The following is an 18,790-nucleotide window of genomic DNA, read 5'->3' as shown; positions in this document are numbered from 1 at the left end:
CTGAAAGATGATGTATAATATGCAAATTACATCAATATTGTCAAACCCGTCGTCGTCACTAAATGCAAAATGGAACACTTAATTCTCTATCCAAGCACCAAGCCACAAGATCGTGCAGTTATAGATATATATATATGCTATACACTATCTGCGTAAATGGAATCTGCATACCTATCCAAATGCATCGCATGCGTACCTATCCAAATGCATCGCATGCGTACAATCATCGTAACGTCACTCTTAGTCTGCACCCTGGTCGTTGAATCGTTAGCATCATCGTTTTATATTATGTACAAACTACCGTAGTTATTTTTATATGCAGAAACGAACAGAGCAAGAGACCAGCAAGAGATTGCTTTCAAACAATTTTAATTGTTATATTATACACACATCTGTATATCTGGCTTTAACATTTGGTTTTATAAAGTTAAAATTATAATGTATAACTACTGATCTTAAAGGTCAGGTACAGGCATGAATTTTAAATATAATATCAGGTAGATTGTCAAATCAAATATTTGTAATAGAAATCAAAACGAAAAAATATAAATTTCCCTTAAAATGGTCAAATACAAAATTTGGCAAAATTCTGCTATAAAAACCAGGGAAACTTTTTCAGTAGTTAGGTAGTTTAACCTAATGTAATAACATGCCTGGTGACTCCCTAGAAGGGCCTTTAAGTTCGTCCTTTGTCGGATGTTACTGTGATCAAGAAGTTTACTGAAATGTTCTAAAAAATATTGATAACAGCTTTTGTATTGCGGTCAAAAGTTGGAATTATTATTCAGAAACTGGAAACACACGCCTACCATCTAACTAGTATGAAAATCAACATAAAGTAAACTTTAGAAAGCTTTTACTTGTAATGTGCTACAATCTATTTAAATGCTTCCGTTTGGAGATAACTTGCCTGTAACGAGAAAGTACAGTTTGCATGAATTCACATTTCCGGATTCGTCTTCTGCCGTAAACTCCACTTCATAAGGAGGGTAGAATTTTGGCGCGAACACATCGCCAGACTTGTGTGATGACTTCACTATCAGACGACCTCCACTGTTGTCAACAATTGTAGGATCTTCCCACCTAACGGAACTCGTGTTAACATCTGAATCAGTAGCAGCTCTAACAATGCCGAAGTACGTATCGTAGTAATTTGTAATGTTCGTTGGGCATTCTATGATCGGAGGTTCGATGTCTAGAATAAAATAAACAACATACTATACGATTGGAATGCAGAAGAAAAGGAGATTCGAAGAAGCACGTGGTACATGCATTATGTGAGATGGAAGGGGCTCGTGTTTGCCAATGGAGTAGACTGTGCATTAAGGCCGACTTGAAATAGAGCCTACATTTGTCTTTTATTAACTTACCTATGACTGTGAAATAAATGTAGCAAGATTTGTTATTGCCGAACAGATCAGTTGCAGTCATGTGTACAGTGTACGGTGGAAACTGTCGCATCGGAAACGTATCACCTGATGTATAGGGGAAGCTTTCCCACGTGACCAGATCTTGACTGTTGTCATCAACGTCTGGAGGATACCACGTGACTGTTGCGTATGGATGGCCATAATCAGTGACGAGGCGATGAAAACCAAATATTTTGTCGTAATAATTGGAGAAATTACTCGGACATATAATTGATGGACGTTCGTTGTCTGAAATAACAATTTTTAAAAGAAATCTAAATTTTGCTGTGTTTTTAGGAATTTAAACAGATATTTTGATCTCAGTATTTGCGAAAACTCACCTATAACTGTAATAGTAAGCAGACAGGTACCATTGTTGCCAGATGTGTCTGTCACGGTGTATTCAACTTCAGTTACACCGATAGGAAAAAAGCCATGTTGAGCAAGAGTGATATTTTCGTCATTTAATGTAGTGTTCGTAGGTTCAACTCTAGAGTCGTTAGACATGCAGTAGCTGACAGCAAAATTGTCGTTAAGTGTGATGTTCCAGGAGAATAACGCAAACCTTGAACCGTCGTCTGTGTAGCGTTCTAAGTCAGGTAGACATTCAACTGATGGACTTTCCCAATCTGTTTTTAAACAAAGAGAAAGATAATTGACAAATTATTTTCCCTAAAGCTCTGTTTACACTATCAAACTAGTTCGACAAAAAAGTGCCATTATATGGTAGTGATATGCTCAAATATGGTAGTGATGTGACATCATCATGTTCATATATGGGCACATCATAAATTATTTTTGTCACATAAAGTTTAATAGTGTAGACAGGACTTAAGATTAGTTTTGAATGATTTGGGTAACACCAATATTTCTATTTCAAATAAAGCTATCTAACATGACTGTATTTTGAAAGAAATGGAAGGTTGTTTTTCGAGGTATGACTTGATTTGCTGCCATCGATTATGAGAAAACCAACGACTCATAAAAAGCGTTACAAAGATTTTTCAGAACTTGAGTTTTCTGAGTGAGCTCTGATGTTTGCAAAATTGTTTACCGCCCTCATGTCGTACTTCTCGGTTCTCTATCTAAATTTTTCTAGTATCATAAGAAAACGATGTGATACAATTTACCATACGTGACGCCTGTATCAACCTAACCCTTAACATGATACAGGCACCTTGATACCCTTGAGATGTTGTATTGTGAAATTATCAATAAGAATAGTTGACCTACCTTCGACTGTAATATAAAACGAACAATTTCCAACGTTGTTATCTCTGTCAATTGCAGTGTACGTTATTTCATAGGCAGAACTTCCTGCCAGAAATTCATCACCAGAGTTGTAATTTGAACTGATGGAGACGACAGTACCACTGTTGTCTGTGACGTTCGGTTGTGGCCAATACAATCGAGCACTTCTGGAGGACACGTCAGTGAAAACTGACCAAGAAGACTCTGAAGTTCTTTTAACCATGTTGTTTGAATGCGATGGACAATGTAAAACTGGACTTTCAATATCTAAAATTGTAAAAAAAAAAGTAGAATTAATTTGAGTATGGTCAATATGGGCAGCTATTATGGCCAAAATAAGAAAAAATGTCATTACCTGTAAATGCATATACATCTTAAAAACAAACATCTCCCGTTCGCAATAATCTACTACTGCAAGGTATGTAAAAGCTAAAGGAGCGTTAATATTGTGGCAATTTATTATTTTATTATTTCTGTATTTTTGGTAATCATAACTATAGATTAATATCCTACCAACAACTGCAAAGTGTAGAACACATTCCTCAAAGTTTCCTGATTGGTCCGTTGCCCGTATTGTAGTCGTGTAAGGTGGAAACAGTCGCATTGGATAAACATCGCCGGATTTGAGTGGATAACTTGTGATATTGGGTGGAATTCCGCTATTATCTCTGGCAACCAAAGGAACCCACGTGATAGTGCCGTTAGGACTCCCTGCATCAGTATGAGCATGGATATAGCCGTAGTAGGTTCTATAGTAATTTGAAGTTACCTCGGGACACTGCAGTTCGGGTGGTCCATCATCTGTTAAAAAGAGAATTCTTTGAAGTTTTCATTAATTATAGTTACTAGATGGTAGTGGGCCCACAGATGGTTCTGGAATACATAGTCATTTTCAGCGTTAAAAAAATGGAGATTTCAAATGTACGTATCGCAGGAAAATTTCATTTACAGGAACGAATAAATAGACACGGTGATCTGTGTTTTGTATGTAACATTAGGGTTGAGGGATGGGGAAGAGGGTGGGTAAAAAGAGGGACAATTTTTAAATATATTCTTTATCCATTCAGTAACGAAATAATAATTGTTTTCATGTTATACAAATAATATACCACTAAACACAGTAAAACATTGCGATTTAATACTTTGTTGAAACTGTCACCATCATAGTCAATTGAAATAGTAGCCTATACAGCACATGTAACGATACACCACTACGACGATTATATTTGTTTTAATTACAGTAATAATTAATACAAAAGTTGAGAAGCAATAGTAGTAAAGCTTATTTGTATAGGCCTATGTCTTTATATAATGTAAAACAGTTTGTAAAAAACACTTTTATTCGAGGCAAATCGTAAATTCGCTTTAATCGTCAATAAATGAATAATTATCTAATACAACTTAATTAGTAGGCCTAATGGTTTTCAGTTGTTTCTTAGAGCCAATTCATACTTAATTTGGTTTCTTAACCCACCAAAGTAGGCCTAGTTCTGCGTTTAGGGCATGTGATCCGTACTGTTCCCTATCCTATACTGGCTTTACGACGCTAATTATACCATTGAGGGGGTGGGTGGTGGTTTAACTGCAATAATAATGTTGATTGTACAGATATAGACGGCGACTGAAAACGCTAGCTCATTATCTGTTAAAAAAAAAAATACTTATATCCAACCTCTGCAGCACAGATTGTAAAAAATGGATCGAATTTCTGTTATGGGTGTACTTGTCTTTTGTGTTATTACGACGCCTTAGGGAATAAACACTTGTGGAAGAGAGATTGGAATGTTCCATTTATCGCAAATCAATACTTTTGTATAAATGTATATTAATAATCTATCAAAATAATATCGTATACCACGATCGGAAAACACCCCTATTTGGGGCAAATCGTTGAACCTAAATGAAAGTACGAACCAACTTTATATACCATCGAGTAAAAATTCTAGAAGTAAGTAAACTTCCAAATGCCGAGGCGAGTATGTACTGATCATGGAGGCATGTACTGACATCGGAAATTCCCAAATGGCAAGCCAAGTATTACTGTACTGATGTCAGTACATATTTTATATATAACTTTTCCACAAATTTATATTCTTCTACTTTAACGGTCGTTTACCGTACTGTAAAATGTAAGTAATCTCGGATAATTTAATAACAAAAAATTCTACCGATAATAGTTATATTAAAGATGCATTCAGCCTCGTTTCCAGCATAGTCTTCTACCCAATACCTCACAGTATAGACGGTTTGCTCTCCATCGACCAATTCAAAGCGTTGACTTGGAACACTATATGTCTTTTCTTCTGTCTTGATGCCAACATTATCATGTGCTATTGGTTCCGTCCAACTAACTTCCTGGTACCTGGAATAAGTTTTAACAATCCGGTTGCGTGGACAATTACTTAATGTTGGGTTCTGCAAGTCTGTTAATGCTTGTATCAATAAAAAAAACAACAGTAAAATAATAATTATTATTATTATTATTTCATACGCATCCAACAAATTAACTCGCCAATTACAGGATAGATGGAACTATTTTATTTTATACTTTGTCGTGCTTATAAACTAAGTCTCATTTGAGGCTTATGTAGTGGAGTTGAAAGAGTCGTGAGTTAAAACCCTGGCACCAGGTCTGGATTGAGCCCTGGACCTTGGGATTGGAAGGCAATTAAAGGTCAAGGTTGATTAAAACAAACTCCACAGAGCTGCTCTTTATTTATAATAATGTAATGACCAATCGGTACTTTGTTTTGTTTTGCCAAGACCTCGCTAATCACCTGGGTCTCTGAAACTTACTCTTTTCACATACAAATCTGTATGAATGATAATAACACTCGGAATGACTGGCCCAATTACCAGTAGAATAACTATTGTACCTCGAGTACAGCATAACAATACAATTTCCAGGACTGCTATCTATTAAACAATAATCAAAATAGTAAATTAAAATTTCGTTACAACACATTATAATAACACAGACTATCGAAACTAGTGTAGTGCATGATTACGTCATTAGAAACAGAAATATGAATATCAGTATTTACTATGCGAGCCTGTTGGGGCACACCCTATGATTCATCTTGTAAAGAAATGGAATAAGATCAATGAGCACAATCTAATACTAGTAGTAGGCTTACATCTGCTTAGTTTAGTCCATTTATATTCATTGTCCGTTAAGAATATCCATGAGTCTCCTCTTATACGATTTTTAATATAGTTGTTCTCTGCATCACTTTCTATAGCGGCCAAGTCTGCTCCATAATTTTGGCACCAACTTCTTGCACTCTGCCATCTCTTTGTGCTTGTTAGAAATCGATAACAGCTTCCTTCAAAGTAACTCCATGATGAATCGCAGCTGCCTAGATACCGTGTAAACAAATAAAATCAATAAATGAATCGCATAATTAATAAGGAACCAGTTATGTCAACAAATAAAAAGACTGATTTTTTTCCCAAAATAATTGACAAAATTCGGTGTTTTTAAAATTCAATAAATATTATGCGATAAGTTGCTATTGTAGCCTATAAAACATAACATTAAACAAGGCCATATACATGGCTGCAGTCGGGTGCTTAAATTTGAGTTAGTTTTTACCGACCGAATTAGTGAGCTAAAAAAAACTATAGGCCTACCGGTACCCCAAAAACACTCAAAATTAAGGAAAAATTCAATGATTATTCATAATATTCTTTTCAAAATCACATTTCCATCATCTACTATCATTATATTATGATCAAAATTCTTCAAAAAGTTCGGTATATTTGAGAAAATCCCAATTTTGAACTAGATTTAATTCGTCACTATGACGAATTATAGGTTATATGCATTGATTTAAATAAAGATAATTGAATTTTAAAAGATATATTGACTGATTGATTTTCTCAGAATCTTTAATTATTTATAATATATGATAGGATCTAGCTAATGTAAATACAATAGCCGGTATCACAATAAGATCAAAGATCCCTCTGCGTATAATCTCATAAATCACATTTGTTACATAATAAAGACATAAGTTACTTGTTATCTTGATTTCATTATAAATCATGTGTATAATCTATACACTAAGAAATAAAATTGAACAAACAATACGGATAATACAAAAAATCTTATATCGTTTCGTTTCCCAAGGTGAGACTCGAACTCGGTACCTTGACAGCCATAGACACGAGCACAGACCACCGAGCTATACACAACTGACTAAAAAATGTAGAAAGATTCCCCCGTGTATTTACTATGCAGTAACCACTTTGGTGCAGATAGATTATTACATACCGCAATGAATTATAATTTTTTACTATGATGACATCTTTAAAAATTTAAAAAAATGATGCACTGTCAAACTATATACTTTTAACTTTAATATATGAACTTCTTAAGAAAGAAAGTTAATGTTAAGTTTGTTATTTCGGCCTAAGAAAATGTCAAAATTTGTTTGATTGTCGAAATTAATTTTTTTTAATTCAATATGCAATTAATGATGACTTAATCAACTTTTGTTCTCTTAATTTGATAATAAATCATACATATGATACATACACTTCAAGAAAATGAAATAAAAAATAGGTGTTCCCCAGCATTCTGACGATATATATTAATTTTAAAAATTAGCATATTTTCACTATTCTGTTAACTTATACGTGCGTAGCCTGTCACTTTTGACGTGCTTGTATAACGCAATTTCGAGTTGAAAAGTGAATCAAATATAATGATATTATTAAAGAAAGGTTGTAAAACAGAAATCGGGCAAAAAGAGTGCGCATTAACGTTTAACGCGCAGTGCGCGTGCAAAATTCTGCGCACTCGTGGCAATTTTTTAAACGCTTAAAATTGCCTGAAACGTACTCTAATTTCATCGAAAATAAATTTTGACAATTTTAAAACTTTTAAGCGCGCGTACGCATGCGTTATATGCGCTACGCACGTAATTATATTGCCATATGATGAAATATGACCTGAAATTTATGAGTACCAAATTCTGTTTAAAAGTGATTCATGCTTGTGAAGATATGATTACAAACGTGATTTCGTTAAATCGCGCGTAGACCGCGTAATTTATGATTGCGCACCGTGAAAACATAACCACATCGATTCCTGGCCATAAGGAATATACTCTGAAAAATTGACTTAGCTAGATGAAACTGATATCAAGATAATTCACGGACAAAATAGTGCTAAGGAAAGAATAAATAAACTAGATTTAATTCGTCACTATGACGAATTATAGGTTATATGCATTGATTAAAATAAAGATAATTGATTTGTAAAAGATATATTGATTGATTGATTTTCTCAGAATCTTCAATTATTTATAATATATGCTAGGATCTTACTAACGCAAATACAATAGCCGGTATCGCAATCCGATCAAAGATCCCTCTGCGTATAATGTCATAAACCACATTTGTTACATAATAATAAAGACATAAGTTTTTTAATCTGTTATAATACTGCACGTTTTAAATTGTTTGCAATATTGTTGTTTTAATCTACCAAGCAAAGTGAATTTCCATTTTTATGGACAAATAAAATTTCTTGAATCTTGACATAAGTTTCTTTTTATCTAGATTTCATTATAAATCATGTGTATAATCTATACACTAAGAAATAAAATTGAACAAACAATACAAATAATAAAAAAAAATCTTATTTCGTTTCGTTACCCAAAGTGAGGCTCGATCTCGGTACCTTGAATGCTATAGACACGAGCACAGACCACCGAGCCATACGCAACTTACTAAAACATGTAGAATGATTCCTCTGTGTATTTACTATTCAGTAGCCACTTTGGTGCAGATAGATTATTACATACCGCAATGAATTATAATTTATTACTATGATGACATCTTTAAAAATTTAAAAAAATGATGCACTGTCAAACTATATACTTTTAACTTTAATATATGAAATTCTTAAGAAAGAAAGTTAATGTTAAGTTTGTTATTTCGGCCTAAGAAAATGTCAAAATTTGTTTGATTGTCGAAATTAATTTTTTTTAATTCAATATGCAATTAATGATGACTTAATCAACTTTTGTTCTCTTAATTTGATAATAAATCATACATATGATACATACACTTCAAGAAAATGAAATAAAAAATAGGTGTTCCCCAGCATTCTGACGATATATATTAATTTTAAAATTTAGCATATTTTCACTATTTTGTTAACTTATACGTGCGTAGCCTGTCACTTTTGACGTGCTTGTATAACGCAATTTCGAGTTGAAAAGTGAATCAAATATGATGATATTATTAAAGAAAGATTGTAAAACAGAAATCGGGCAAAAAGAGTGCGCATTAACGTTTAACGCGCAGTGCGCGTGCAAAATTCTGCGCACTCGTGGCAATTTTTTAAACGCTTAAAATTGCCTGAAACGTACTCTAATTTCATCGAAAATAAATTTTGACAATTTTAAAACTTTTAAGCGCGCGTACGCATGCGTTATATGCGCTACGCACGTAATTATATTGCCATATGATGAAATATGACCTGAAATTTATGAGTACCAAATTTTGTTTAAAAGTGATTCATGCTTGTGAAGATATGATTACAAACGTGATTTCATTAAATCGCGCGTAGACCGCGTAATTTATGATTGCGCACCGTGAAAACATGACCACATCGATTCCTGGCCATAAGGAATATACTCTGAAAAATTGACTTAGCTAGATGAAACTGATGCCAAGATAATTCACGGACAAAATAGTGCTAAGGAAAGAATAAATAAATAAATAAATAAATAAATAAATAAAGATCCTGACAGAATCAAGAGGTTATATGCATATCATGCATATAACCTAATAAAGATCCTGACAGAATCAAGAGGTTATATGCATATCATGCATATAACCTAATTAGCGCCTAATGTTTTTTTACCAATTATACTTTCAATTGCGATTTGTTAAGACAAAACATTAAACATAATTGGTTAGATGTACAAGTCAAATTGTACTGAACAATATATTTATTGAATATAAAAACTTTGTTATTAATTTAACAATACTTATATATATGGCCCAATCCCGTCATGACAGACGATAACCTCAGGTCCAAAACATATATATTAGTCAATACTTAGTGCTAACATTAATATATATATTTATAGCTGTTTATTTTTGTTTACTTATTATTATTCAGTTTTATTGTGAAGATTATTTATAATAAACATACTATTATGAATGAATTTAAAAATGTTTTTATCTGCAATAATAATAATATTTTCTCCTTACCTGTCGACACAGTAACACTAACAGCAGTAATGAATAGGACAAAGAACAAGTTTTTCATTCTGTCACTTCCAACTCCTAGTCGCAACAACTAATGATAAAGGAAACAATGAGCGTATAGTACTAACAACATTGGAAATTCCAGTGTGCAGTGAATTCCTTTAAATTTCCTGATTGTGCAAGATTGCCGATCTTGTGACGAAGAAGCATGTGAACAGCTTTATTTTGTTATTTTAGGAGTAGGAAATTATTGAGTGTGTGAAATGTCTGTTTAAGTCATATTACTGCACCCGATAATACTTATTGACTTACCATGCTGGATATGTGGTAGTGTTGTGGCGCTAGGTACTCTTCGTTATGCATGATTAGTTTATAACATCTATTACGTAATGTACCGGTGTATATTAATATTTACAAACTGGCCATCGTTTTTCTACAAAGTAATTTTTATTTTAATTAGAATTCCAGACAGCATTATAGTAGAAGCAACACAACATATTTATAAAAGTAAATGTATTCGTAATCATCAGGTACTACTAATAACTATATGATATATAACAGTATCACATTTTCTTTCCATTTAAAGGAAAGAGAAAGTGCAATTGTCTTTGAGAATTCAACTAGCTGCGAAACTTAATAAGATCTGCATACATATCCAAGTGCATCGCATGCGTACAATTGTATTACCATGACGTCACTCTTAGTCTACGTCCTGGTCGTCGTTAACATCGTCTTATTTTATGTTCAAAGTACCGTAGTTATTTTTATATGGATGTGCATACGGAATCTTCTCTTCGTCAACTAATACAGAAACGAACAGAGCAAGAGACCAGAAAGGAATTGCTTCTAAACAATTTTAATTTATAACTTGTTAAATAATACAAACAGCTGTATACAGTATCTGGCTAAAAGTCTTTTGTCTTCCAATCTTATGAAGACATTGACACATTTCATAATGATCTCTGTCTATTTAAGTTACTGCGATCAACAAGCAAATTTCTAACTATGTCAGCTTTTAAATTGCAGACAAAAGTTGAATTATTATTTTTAATTATTCTTTATTAACCTGACAAAACACGCCCATCATCTAACTAGTAAGGAAATCACCATACCAAAGCATACTTTAGAAGGCTTCTACTTGTACTGTGTACAAAGTAGTAGGCTATATTTGCCTTACATAAGTATCGCTACAATTTATTTTATTTATTTATTTTATGCTTATGTCGTTAATTTGGAGATAACTTGCCTGTAACGAGAAAGTACAGTTTGCATGAATTCACATTTCCAGATTCGTCTTCTGCCGTAAACTCCACTTCATAAGGAGGGTAGAATTTTGGCGCGAACACATCGCCAGACTTGTGTGATGACTTAACTATCAGACGACCTCCGCTGTTGTCAGAAACTGTAGGATCTTCCCACGTGACGGAACTCGTGTTAGCATCTGAATCAGTAGCAGCCCTAACAATGCCGTAGTATGTATCGTAGTAATTTGTAATGTTTGTTGGGCATTCTATAATCGGAGGTTCGATGTCTAGAATAAAATAAACAACATACTATACTATTGGAATGCAGAAGAAAAAGATATCCGAAGAAGCACGTGGTACATGCATTATGTGAGATGGAAGGGGCTTGTGTTTGCCAATGGAGTAGACTGTGCATTAAGGCCGACTTGAAATAGAGCCTACATTTGTCTTTTATTAACTTACCTATGACTGTGAAATAAATGTAGCAAGATTTGTTATTGCCGAACAGATCAGTTGCAGTCATGTGTACAGTGTACGGTGGAAACTGTCGCATCGGAATCTTATCACCTGATGTATAGGGGAAGCTTTCCCACGTGACCAGATCTTGACTGTTGTCATCAACGTCTGGAGGATACCACGTGACTGTTGCGTATGGATGACCATAATCAGTGACGAGGCGATGAAAACCAAATATATGGTCGTAATAATTGGAGAAATTACTCGGACAGATAATTGATGGACGTTCATTGTCTGAAATAAAATTTTTTTAAAGAAATTTAAATTTTGCTGTGTTTTTAGGAATTTAAACAAAGATTTTTACCTCAGTATGCGCGAAAACTCACCTATAACTGTAATTGTAAGCAGACAGGTACCATTGTTGCCAGATGTGTCTGTCACGGTGTATTCAACTTCAGTTACACCGATAGAAAAAAAGCCATGTTGAGCAAGAATGATATTTTCGTCATTTAATGTAGTGTTCGTAGGTTCAACTCTAGAGTCGTTAGACATGCAGTAGCTGACAGCAAAATTGTCGTTAAGTGTGATGTTCCAGGAGAATAACGCAAACCTTGAACCGTCGTCTGTGTAGTGTTCTAAGTCAGGTAGACATTCAACTGATGGACTTTCCCAATCTGTTTTTAAACCAAGTTTAAACCAAGAGAAAAAGTATTGACAAATTAAAGCTCTGTCTACACTATCAAACTAGTAAATAATGTTTTGTCACATAATGTTTGATAGTGTAGACAGGGCTTAAGAGTAGTGTTGAATGATTTGGGTAACACTAACATTCCTACTTCAAATAAAGCTATCTAACATGACTGTATTTTGTAAGCAATGGAAGGTTGTCTTTTGACTAAATACGCTCTCATCAATTATGAGAAAACCAATGACTCATAAAAAGCGTTACAAAGATTTTTCAAAACTGATGTTTGCAAAATTGTTTACCGACCCCATGTCGTACTTCTCGGTTCTCTATCTAAATTTATCTAGTATCATAAGAAAATTATGTGATACAATTTACTATATGTGGCGCCTGTATCAAGCTAACCCTTAGCATGATACAGGCACTTTGATACCCGTGAGATGTTGTATTGTGAAATTAGCCTATGAAACTGGAGTATATTGTCATAAAGCAATAAGAATAGTTGACCTACCTTCGACTGTAATATAAAACGAACAATTTCCGACGTTGTTATCTCTGTCAATTGCAGTGTACGTTATTTCATAGGCAGAACTTCCTGCCGGAAATTCATCACCAGAGTTGTAATTTGAACTGATGGAGACGACAGTACCACTGTTGTCTGTGACGTTTGGTCGTGGCCAATACAATCGAGCACTTCTGGAGGACACGTCAGTGAAAACTGACCAAGAAGACTCTGAAGTTCTTTTAACAATGTTGTTTGAATGCGATGGACAATGTAAAACTGGAATTTCAATGTCTACAATTGTAAAAAAAAAGTAGAATTAATTTGAGTATGGTCAATATGGGCAGCTATTATGGCCAAAATAAGAAAAATGTCATCACCTGTAAATGCAAATGCATCTCAAAAACAAACATCCCCCGTTCGCAATAATCTACTACTGCAAGGTATGTAAAACTAAAGGCAATTGTGGCAATTTATTATTTTATTTGTCTGTATTTGGTAATCATAACTATAGATTACTATCCTACCAACAACTGCAAAGTGTAGAACACATTCCTCAAAGTTTCCTGATTGGTCCGTTGCGCGTATTGTAGTCGTGTAAGGTGGAAACATTCTCATTGGGTAAACATCGCCGGGTTTATTTGGATAACTTGTGATATTGGGAGGAATTCCGCTATTATCTCTGGCAACCAAAGGAACCCACGTGATAGTGCCGTTAGGACTTCCTTCGTCAGTATGAGCGTGGATGTAGCCGTAGTAGGTTCTATGATAATTTGACGTTACATCAGGACACTGCAGTTCGGGTGGCTCATCATCTGTCAACAAAGAACAGTTTATTTTTCGTTGTTAGTGTTTAAGACCAGTTATGACTAGGACTAAATTTAACATATTTCTCTCTCTTTTGCATGTTTTTTTCCTAAATGTAGAATTGGCGTAGGCATATCTCGTGTACTCCTCCATTCACTAATTATAAAAAAAATGAGATTTAAAAAAATATATATATAGATACTTATTTTAACGGTTATTATTGTAGTGTACTCTCGGTTGAATTATGAAAAAACAAATACCATACCAATGATAGTTATATTAAAGATGCATTCAGCCTCGTTTCCAGCATAGTCTTCTACCCAATACCTCACAGTATAGACGGATTTCTTTCCACCCACCAATTCAAAGCGTTGTCTTGGAACACTATATGTCTTTTCTTCTGTCTGGATGCCTTTGTTGTCATGTGCTACTGGTTCCGTCCAACTAACTTCCTGGTATTTGCCCTGAGCTTCAACAATCTGGTTGTTTGGACAATTTCTTAATGTTGGGTTCTCCAAGTCTGTTAATTTGTGTATCGATAAAATAATAGTAAAAACTTAACAAAAAGATTAAATTTTACACACTAAAATATTCCTGGTGTTTGAAAGATAAGAAACCACATTTTTAGACGAAGGTAAAATATAATAACTCTTTTTGTTGTGTTATTTTATACTACAGTACTGCTTTTGTTTTCGATTTTAAAAAGGACTTTTAAAGTAAGCCTTTAAATCTAATCACTTTGTGTTCTGAATTGCAGGAAATAGTCTATACAAAGTCTTGTCAAGATTTAGGACATAACCAGTGTTCCTTAAAAATCCTTTGTTGTGAATGCCCATGTTTTATTTTCGTACATTCTGGAACTCGAAGCCACAACTCCCCACTAGAGTGGTCATAAATGTGTAAATTTCGTCATTTTCTCAAAATGTCTTTGAAATGGAATCACTGAGAAATGTATGTATTTATTTGTTGAAAATGATAGCAACCATCTGAAAAGGAAATTTAAACTATCAAAACATACCTTCTGGAACATCACAAATAACACTAGCGTCTTCGGAATGTGCACAATTGTGACTCTTAAATCCATTATTAGAGCATCTTCTTATATCAGTTTCATATCCTGTACACAGAACATCATCGTACATAATTGGACCCCACCCCTGGCCAAATGCAGCGCTATGCGGGGCTCCAGTTGCGTCTCCGAAACCTAATTGTCTACACACAACTCGAGCGTCTTTTATATCCCATGAATCATCACATATTGTACCCCATTCTCCACCATTATATACTTCAACTCGTCCCTCATAGCTATTGCCGCCACCAACAAGTCTTACTGTTGTAATAAACATGAATAAAACCTTAAACCAATTACTTGGCCTAAGTAGATTCTAGTAAGAAAGGTCATCCAAGTGTATTTTTATTAAATTATTATTTTTAAAAAACACAAAAGATGTTCTTAGAAATTCAAATCTCATGTAATTGTTAACATTAGTCCCATAAGGAATAATTCATTATATGGTCTATCTACTATAGCATTGGACATTAACTTTAAAAAAAAGTAAATTTACTAAAATGTAAACACAATTAAACGTCACTTATAATTTTAACTTACGTGTAGTTACAATATTGATCATTCTTACCTGTCGAGGACGCAGTAGCACGCACAATGAATAGGAAAAACAATGGAGTTTTCCAGTGAGTTTTCATTATACCCATACCAAGTAATATCTAATGGTAACTAGCAAAAATGAAATTTTGGAAAGTCCAAATTCCAATACATTCATGGAAGCTTCCTGGTTGTGAAACACAATATCTGTCACTCATATTTTGGTATTGTTTGGAGTAGGAAATATTGACGGTATGCAATATCTGCTTAGTAAATCATCTACGATTAGTCTCAATTTCAGGCTCCATACAGGATATCAGACTGTATACATTATGCATTGAGGTAACATGCACAGACCACATTATGGTCTTAGATGTACATAACAAACCAACAACAGATATTACTAACTGTAAACATAGGTATTTTAATTGATGCTTGGCTCCTGTTGACAAGACAGTAAGGGGATATTTCAGTGTAGCATTTTGAGATTGATAGTTTGCTGTTATTTTTATGATTCCGTAACGATAAGATTGTGATGTTTTTGAGATCGAGTCTTAAGTAGCTGTTATCAATATACCTTTTTCTTTGTATCAAAGGAAACCAACTTAATCTAGAAGACTGGTCTTCACTAAAATATCGTTGGGAACTGAAGCTATGTGTTTAAAAATAAGCAAAACAAAAAAAAATGTCTTAACTTCCATTTTCACTACAGCATCTATTTTAATTTTATTTCCGTCTCTGGAGAGCACAATGTACGCGGTTATATTTATAACACAAGATGCGCCCTCTATATGGTCACCAGAGGTAACGTTTTAATTTGTTATAGAGTTAAGCTTCGTTCACACTGAGTTTATATATCCGGCCACCGGACTGGATTCTGGGCTAAATGCGAATTAAAGGAATTAATTATACAGACGGGGTTCAGACTTTACTGTCATTATTATATGCGCAGTTGAGAATACCATCGTCTTTGTGAATTGTCTGTGCATCTTTATTTAATGGTCGCAAGTCGCAAATATCTACCGATGGAGGTTCTTTGTCTTTGTTTTCGCCCTGTAGAATAAACAAAATACACTTTTTACTGAACTGTTGGTTCAATTAATATTCGGCAAAATATCGAGTTTCTAAGTTCCTAATTTATTGTACTTGTTTTAAAACCACTTACATGTTTAGGTTGAAAATAGTATTTCTGCTGAACTTTTCTCCCTTTGATTATAAAAAGTATCCCTGCTATGACGATGACGGCTATGAACAGTAGACATATGCATACAATTAGTACCTCAGGAAAACTGTTATCTGTAAAGTAAGAGTAATACGTAGGCCTACTTTATTCTGCGCGTGAGCAACAGCATTGATGCAATACATACCTTATACATTAAAAATAATTTTTTTAGTGGACATTGTTGACAATGGTATTTATCTAAGCAAGAATTTTGAAAGAAAGCATAAGGAAGAAAAATATTATCCACGTACCGTTGTGTATAGTCTTAGATTAAAGTCTAGGCCTATATATGTGTATTTCAATCAGCACCACAAGTTTGTTTGTAGGGCTATTTTTGCTTATGCTTACACTTCTCGTGTAGAAATTTAATAAGCTAAATCTAAATTGATATTGATTGATTACTGTGTTTGTATATTTACCATGGCTGTTTGATTTGTTCAGGGCGCCCTCTTCGTTTTCTGTCATTTGCTCGGAAACCGTCAATATTGAACTAGTAATTACTTCCGGTGACACTTCGTCAAATGACGTTGTCTGGTCACTTGGCCATCCTGTAGTTTGCTGCTGTACTGTAGACTTCTTATGGACTGATCGGCGCTTAGTCGTTAGCTGTTCAGCGGTAAATGTAAACTGTTGACTAGGCCTAGCTTTAGTGACTGTCTGTTCTCTATCGTCTTCTGCTGTCACACTTCCGTTGGTAACTGGAGTGTCAACTGCTGTGACAACAGTGGTTGTCGGAAGCGAATTCAAGGTGGATGATGCCAACGGTGAAGAAGATTGAACTGAAATCGTTGATGGTGAGGAAGTAGATGCCAGTGATATAAATGGAAGAAGGGTGGTGCGCGATTTAAAAGGAACTACCGACATTGTTGTTGATGGTAATGAAGGTGATGGTAATGGTGAAGATAATTGTCTAGAAAATTGTGATGACATTGGTGTTGATGGTAATGAATATGATGGTAATGGTGAAGATGATTGTCCAGAAAATTGTGGTGACATTGGTGAAGGTGATGGTAATGAAGGTGATGGTAATGGTGAAGATGACGGTTCAGAATATTGTGATGACATTGTTGTTGATGGTAATGGTGAAGATGATTGTCCAGAAAATTGTGATGACATTGGTGTTGATGGTAATGAATATGATAGTAATGGTGAAGATGATTGTCCAGAAAATTGTGGTGACATTGGTGAAGGTGATGGTAATGAAGGTGATGGTAATGGTGAAGATGACGGTTCAGAAAATTGTGATGATATTGTTGTTGATGGTAATGGTGAAGATGATTGTCCAGAAAATTGTGATGACATTGGTGAAGGTGATTGTAATGAAAGTGATGGTAATGGTGAAGATGACGGTTCAGAAGATTGTGATGACATTGTTGTTGATGGTAATGAATGTGATGGTAATTGTGAAGGTGATGGTTTAATAAAATATTGTGATTGTGACATTGGTGTTGATGGTAGTAGAGGTGATGGTAATTGGGAAACTGATGGTTGAAAGGAAATATGTGATGACATTGGTGTTGGTGATAATGAAGGTGATGGTAATTGTGAAGATGATGGTTTAAAGGAAATTTGTGATGATATTGGTGTTGATAACGAAGGAGATGGTAATTGTGAAACTGATGGTTCAGAATGTTGTGATGACATTGGTCTCGGTGATAACGAAGGTGATGGCAATTGTGAAACTAATGGGTTAAAGGACAATTTTGATGATATTGGTGTTGGTGATAATAGCGTTGACAGTAATTTTGAAGATAAAAGTGGAAAGGAAAATTGTGATGACGTTGGTTTTGGTGATAATGAAGGAGATAAAGTTTTTAATAAAAATTGTGTTGGTGATAATGACGTTGTTGGTAATTGTGAGGATGATAATGATGATGATAATGGTGGTGATGATGATTGTGATGATAGTTTTACTAATGGCGAATGAGTTACAGGTAATTGTGATATCGGAGTATTTACTGATGATGTTTCTGGTTGTGTAGAGGGCGTGTTTTCTTCAAAGTTAGAGTCATTTCTGTAGATTTCTGTTATGGTTTGAGGTGACATGGTTGTATCTGGAAAAGTTATTTCTGGTTCATTTTCTGTAAAATAAAATAAATCATAGAGTTGTTAAGAAGTCTATTTTGATAATATAACATAGAAATCTCGTGTTAAGTTGTTTATGTCTTTATTGTATTATATTGTTATATATGTGATATATTATATTGAGTACGACTAGTCTTTTAAAATTGAGGTTCTTATACTTCATAAAACGCCAGCATTGTTGTTAATTCTTTACCTGAAACGTGAACGTAAAAACTACAGAATGCGGTGTTCCTTGAAGAATCTTCAAATGTATACATTATAAAAGTGGTACCGATCGGGAGAGTTGCAGATGCTGT

At 34.3% G+C, this 18,790-nt stretch overlaps 3 protein-coding genes across 3 annotated transcripts; all 3 read right to left on the bottom strand.

Moving 5' to 3' along the window:
- Nucleotides 1-358: 358 nt before the first annotated feature.
- Nucleotides 359-10,309, bottom strand: LOC144849975 (hyalin-like). The gene is made up of 10 exons (XM_078707118.1): nt 10,203-10,309; nt 9,894-9,981; nt 5,798-6,019; nt 5,457-5,576; nt 4,829-5,092; nt 3,174-3,461; nt 2,643-2,927; nt 1,751-2,038; nt 1,371-1,658; nt 359-1,195 (listed from the first exon to the last, which is right to left on the bottom strand). The coding sequence occupies exons 1-10, from the start codon at nt 10,251-10,253 to the stop codon at nt 882-884; spliced, it is 2,208 nt and encodes a 735-aa protein (XP_078563244.1). The 5' UTR covers nt 10,254-10,309; the 3' UTR covers nt 359-881.
- Nucleotides 10,310-10,736: 427 nt separating this feature from the next.
- Nucleotides 10,737-15,373, bottom strand: LOC144850710 (uncharacterized). Its single transcript, XM_078708104.1, has 8 exons — nt 15,222-15,373; nt 14,603-14,914; nt 13,850-14,104; nt 13,305-13,592; nt 12,787-13,071; nt 11,977-12,264; nt 11,597-11,884; nt 10,737-11,421 (listed from the first exon to the last, which is right to left on the bottom strand). Exons 1-8 carry the CDS (start codon nt 15,295-15,297, stop codon nt 11,117-11,119), a joined length of 2,097 nt encoding a protein of 698 aa, XP_078564230.1. The 5' UTR covers nt 15,298-15,373; the 3' UTR covers nt 10,737-11,116.
- A 461-nt stretch (nt 15,374-15,834) lies between these two features.
- Nucleotides 15,835-18,226, bottom strand: LOC144850722 (uncharacterized). Its single transcript, XM_078708120.1, has 3 exons — nt 16,829-18,226; nt 16,353-16,483; nt 15,835-16,240 (listed from the first exon to the last, which is right to left on the bottom strand). Exons 1-3 carry the CDS (start codon nt 18,051-18,053, stop codon nt 16,109-16,111), a joined length of 1,488 nt encoding a protein of 495 aa, XP_078564246.1. The 5' UTR covers nt 18,054-18,226; the 3' UTR covers nt 15,835-16,108.
- Nucleotides 18,227-18,790: the final 564 nt, after the last annotated feature.

This window comes from Antedon bifida, chromosome 8 (genome assembly GCF_963402885.1).
Source record: "Antedon bifida chromosome 8, ecAntBifi1.1, whole genome shotgun sequence".
Classification (NCBI taxonomy): Eukaryota; Metazoa; Echinodermata; class Crinoidea; order Comatulida; family Antedonidae; genus Antedon; species Antedon bifida.
The sequence above is the reverse complement of the archived record's forward strand: the minus strand, read 5'-3'. Positions and strand labels throughout refer to the sequence as shown.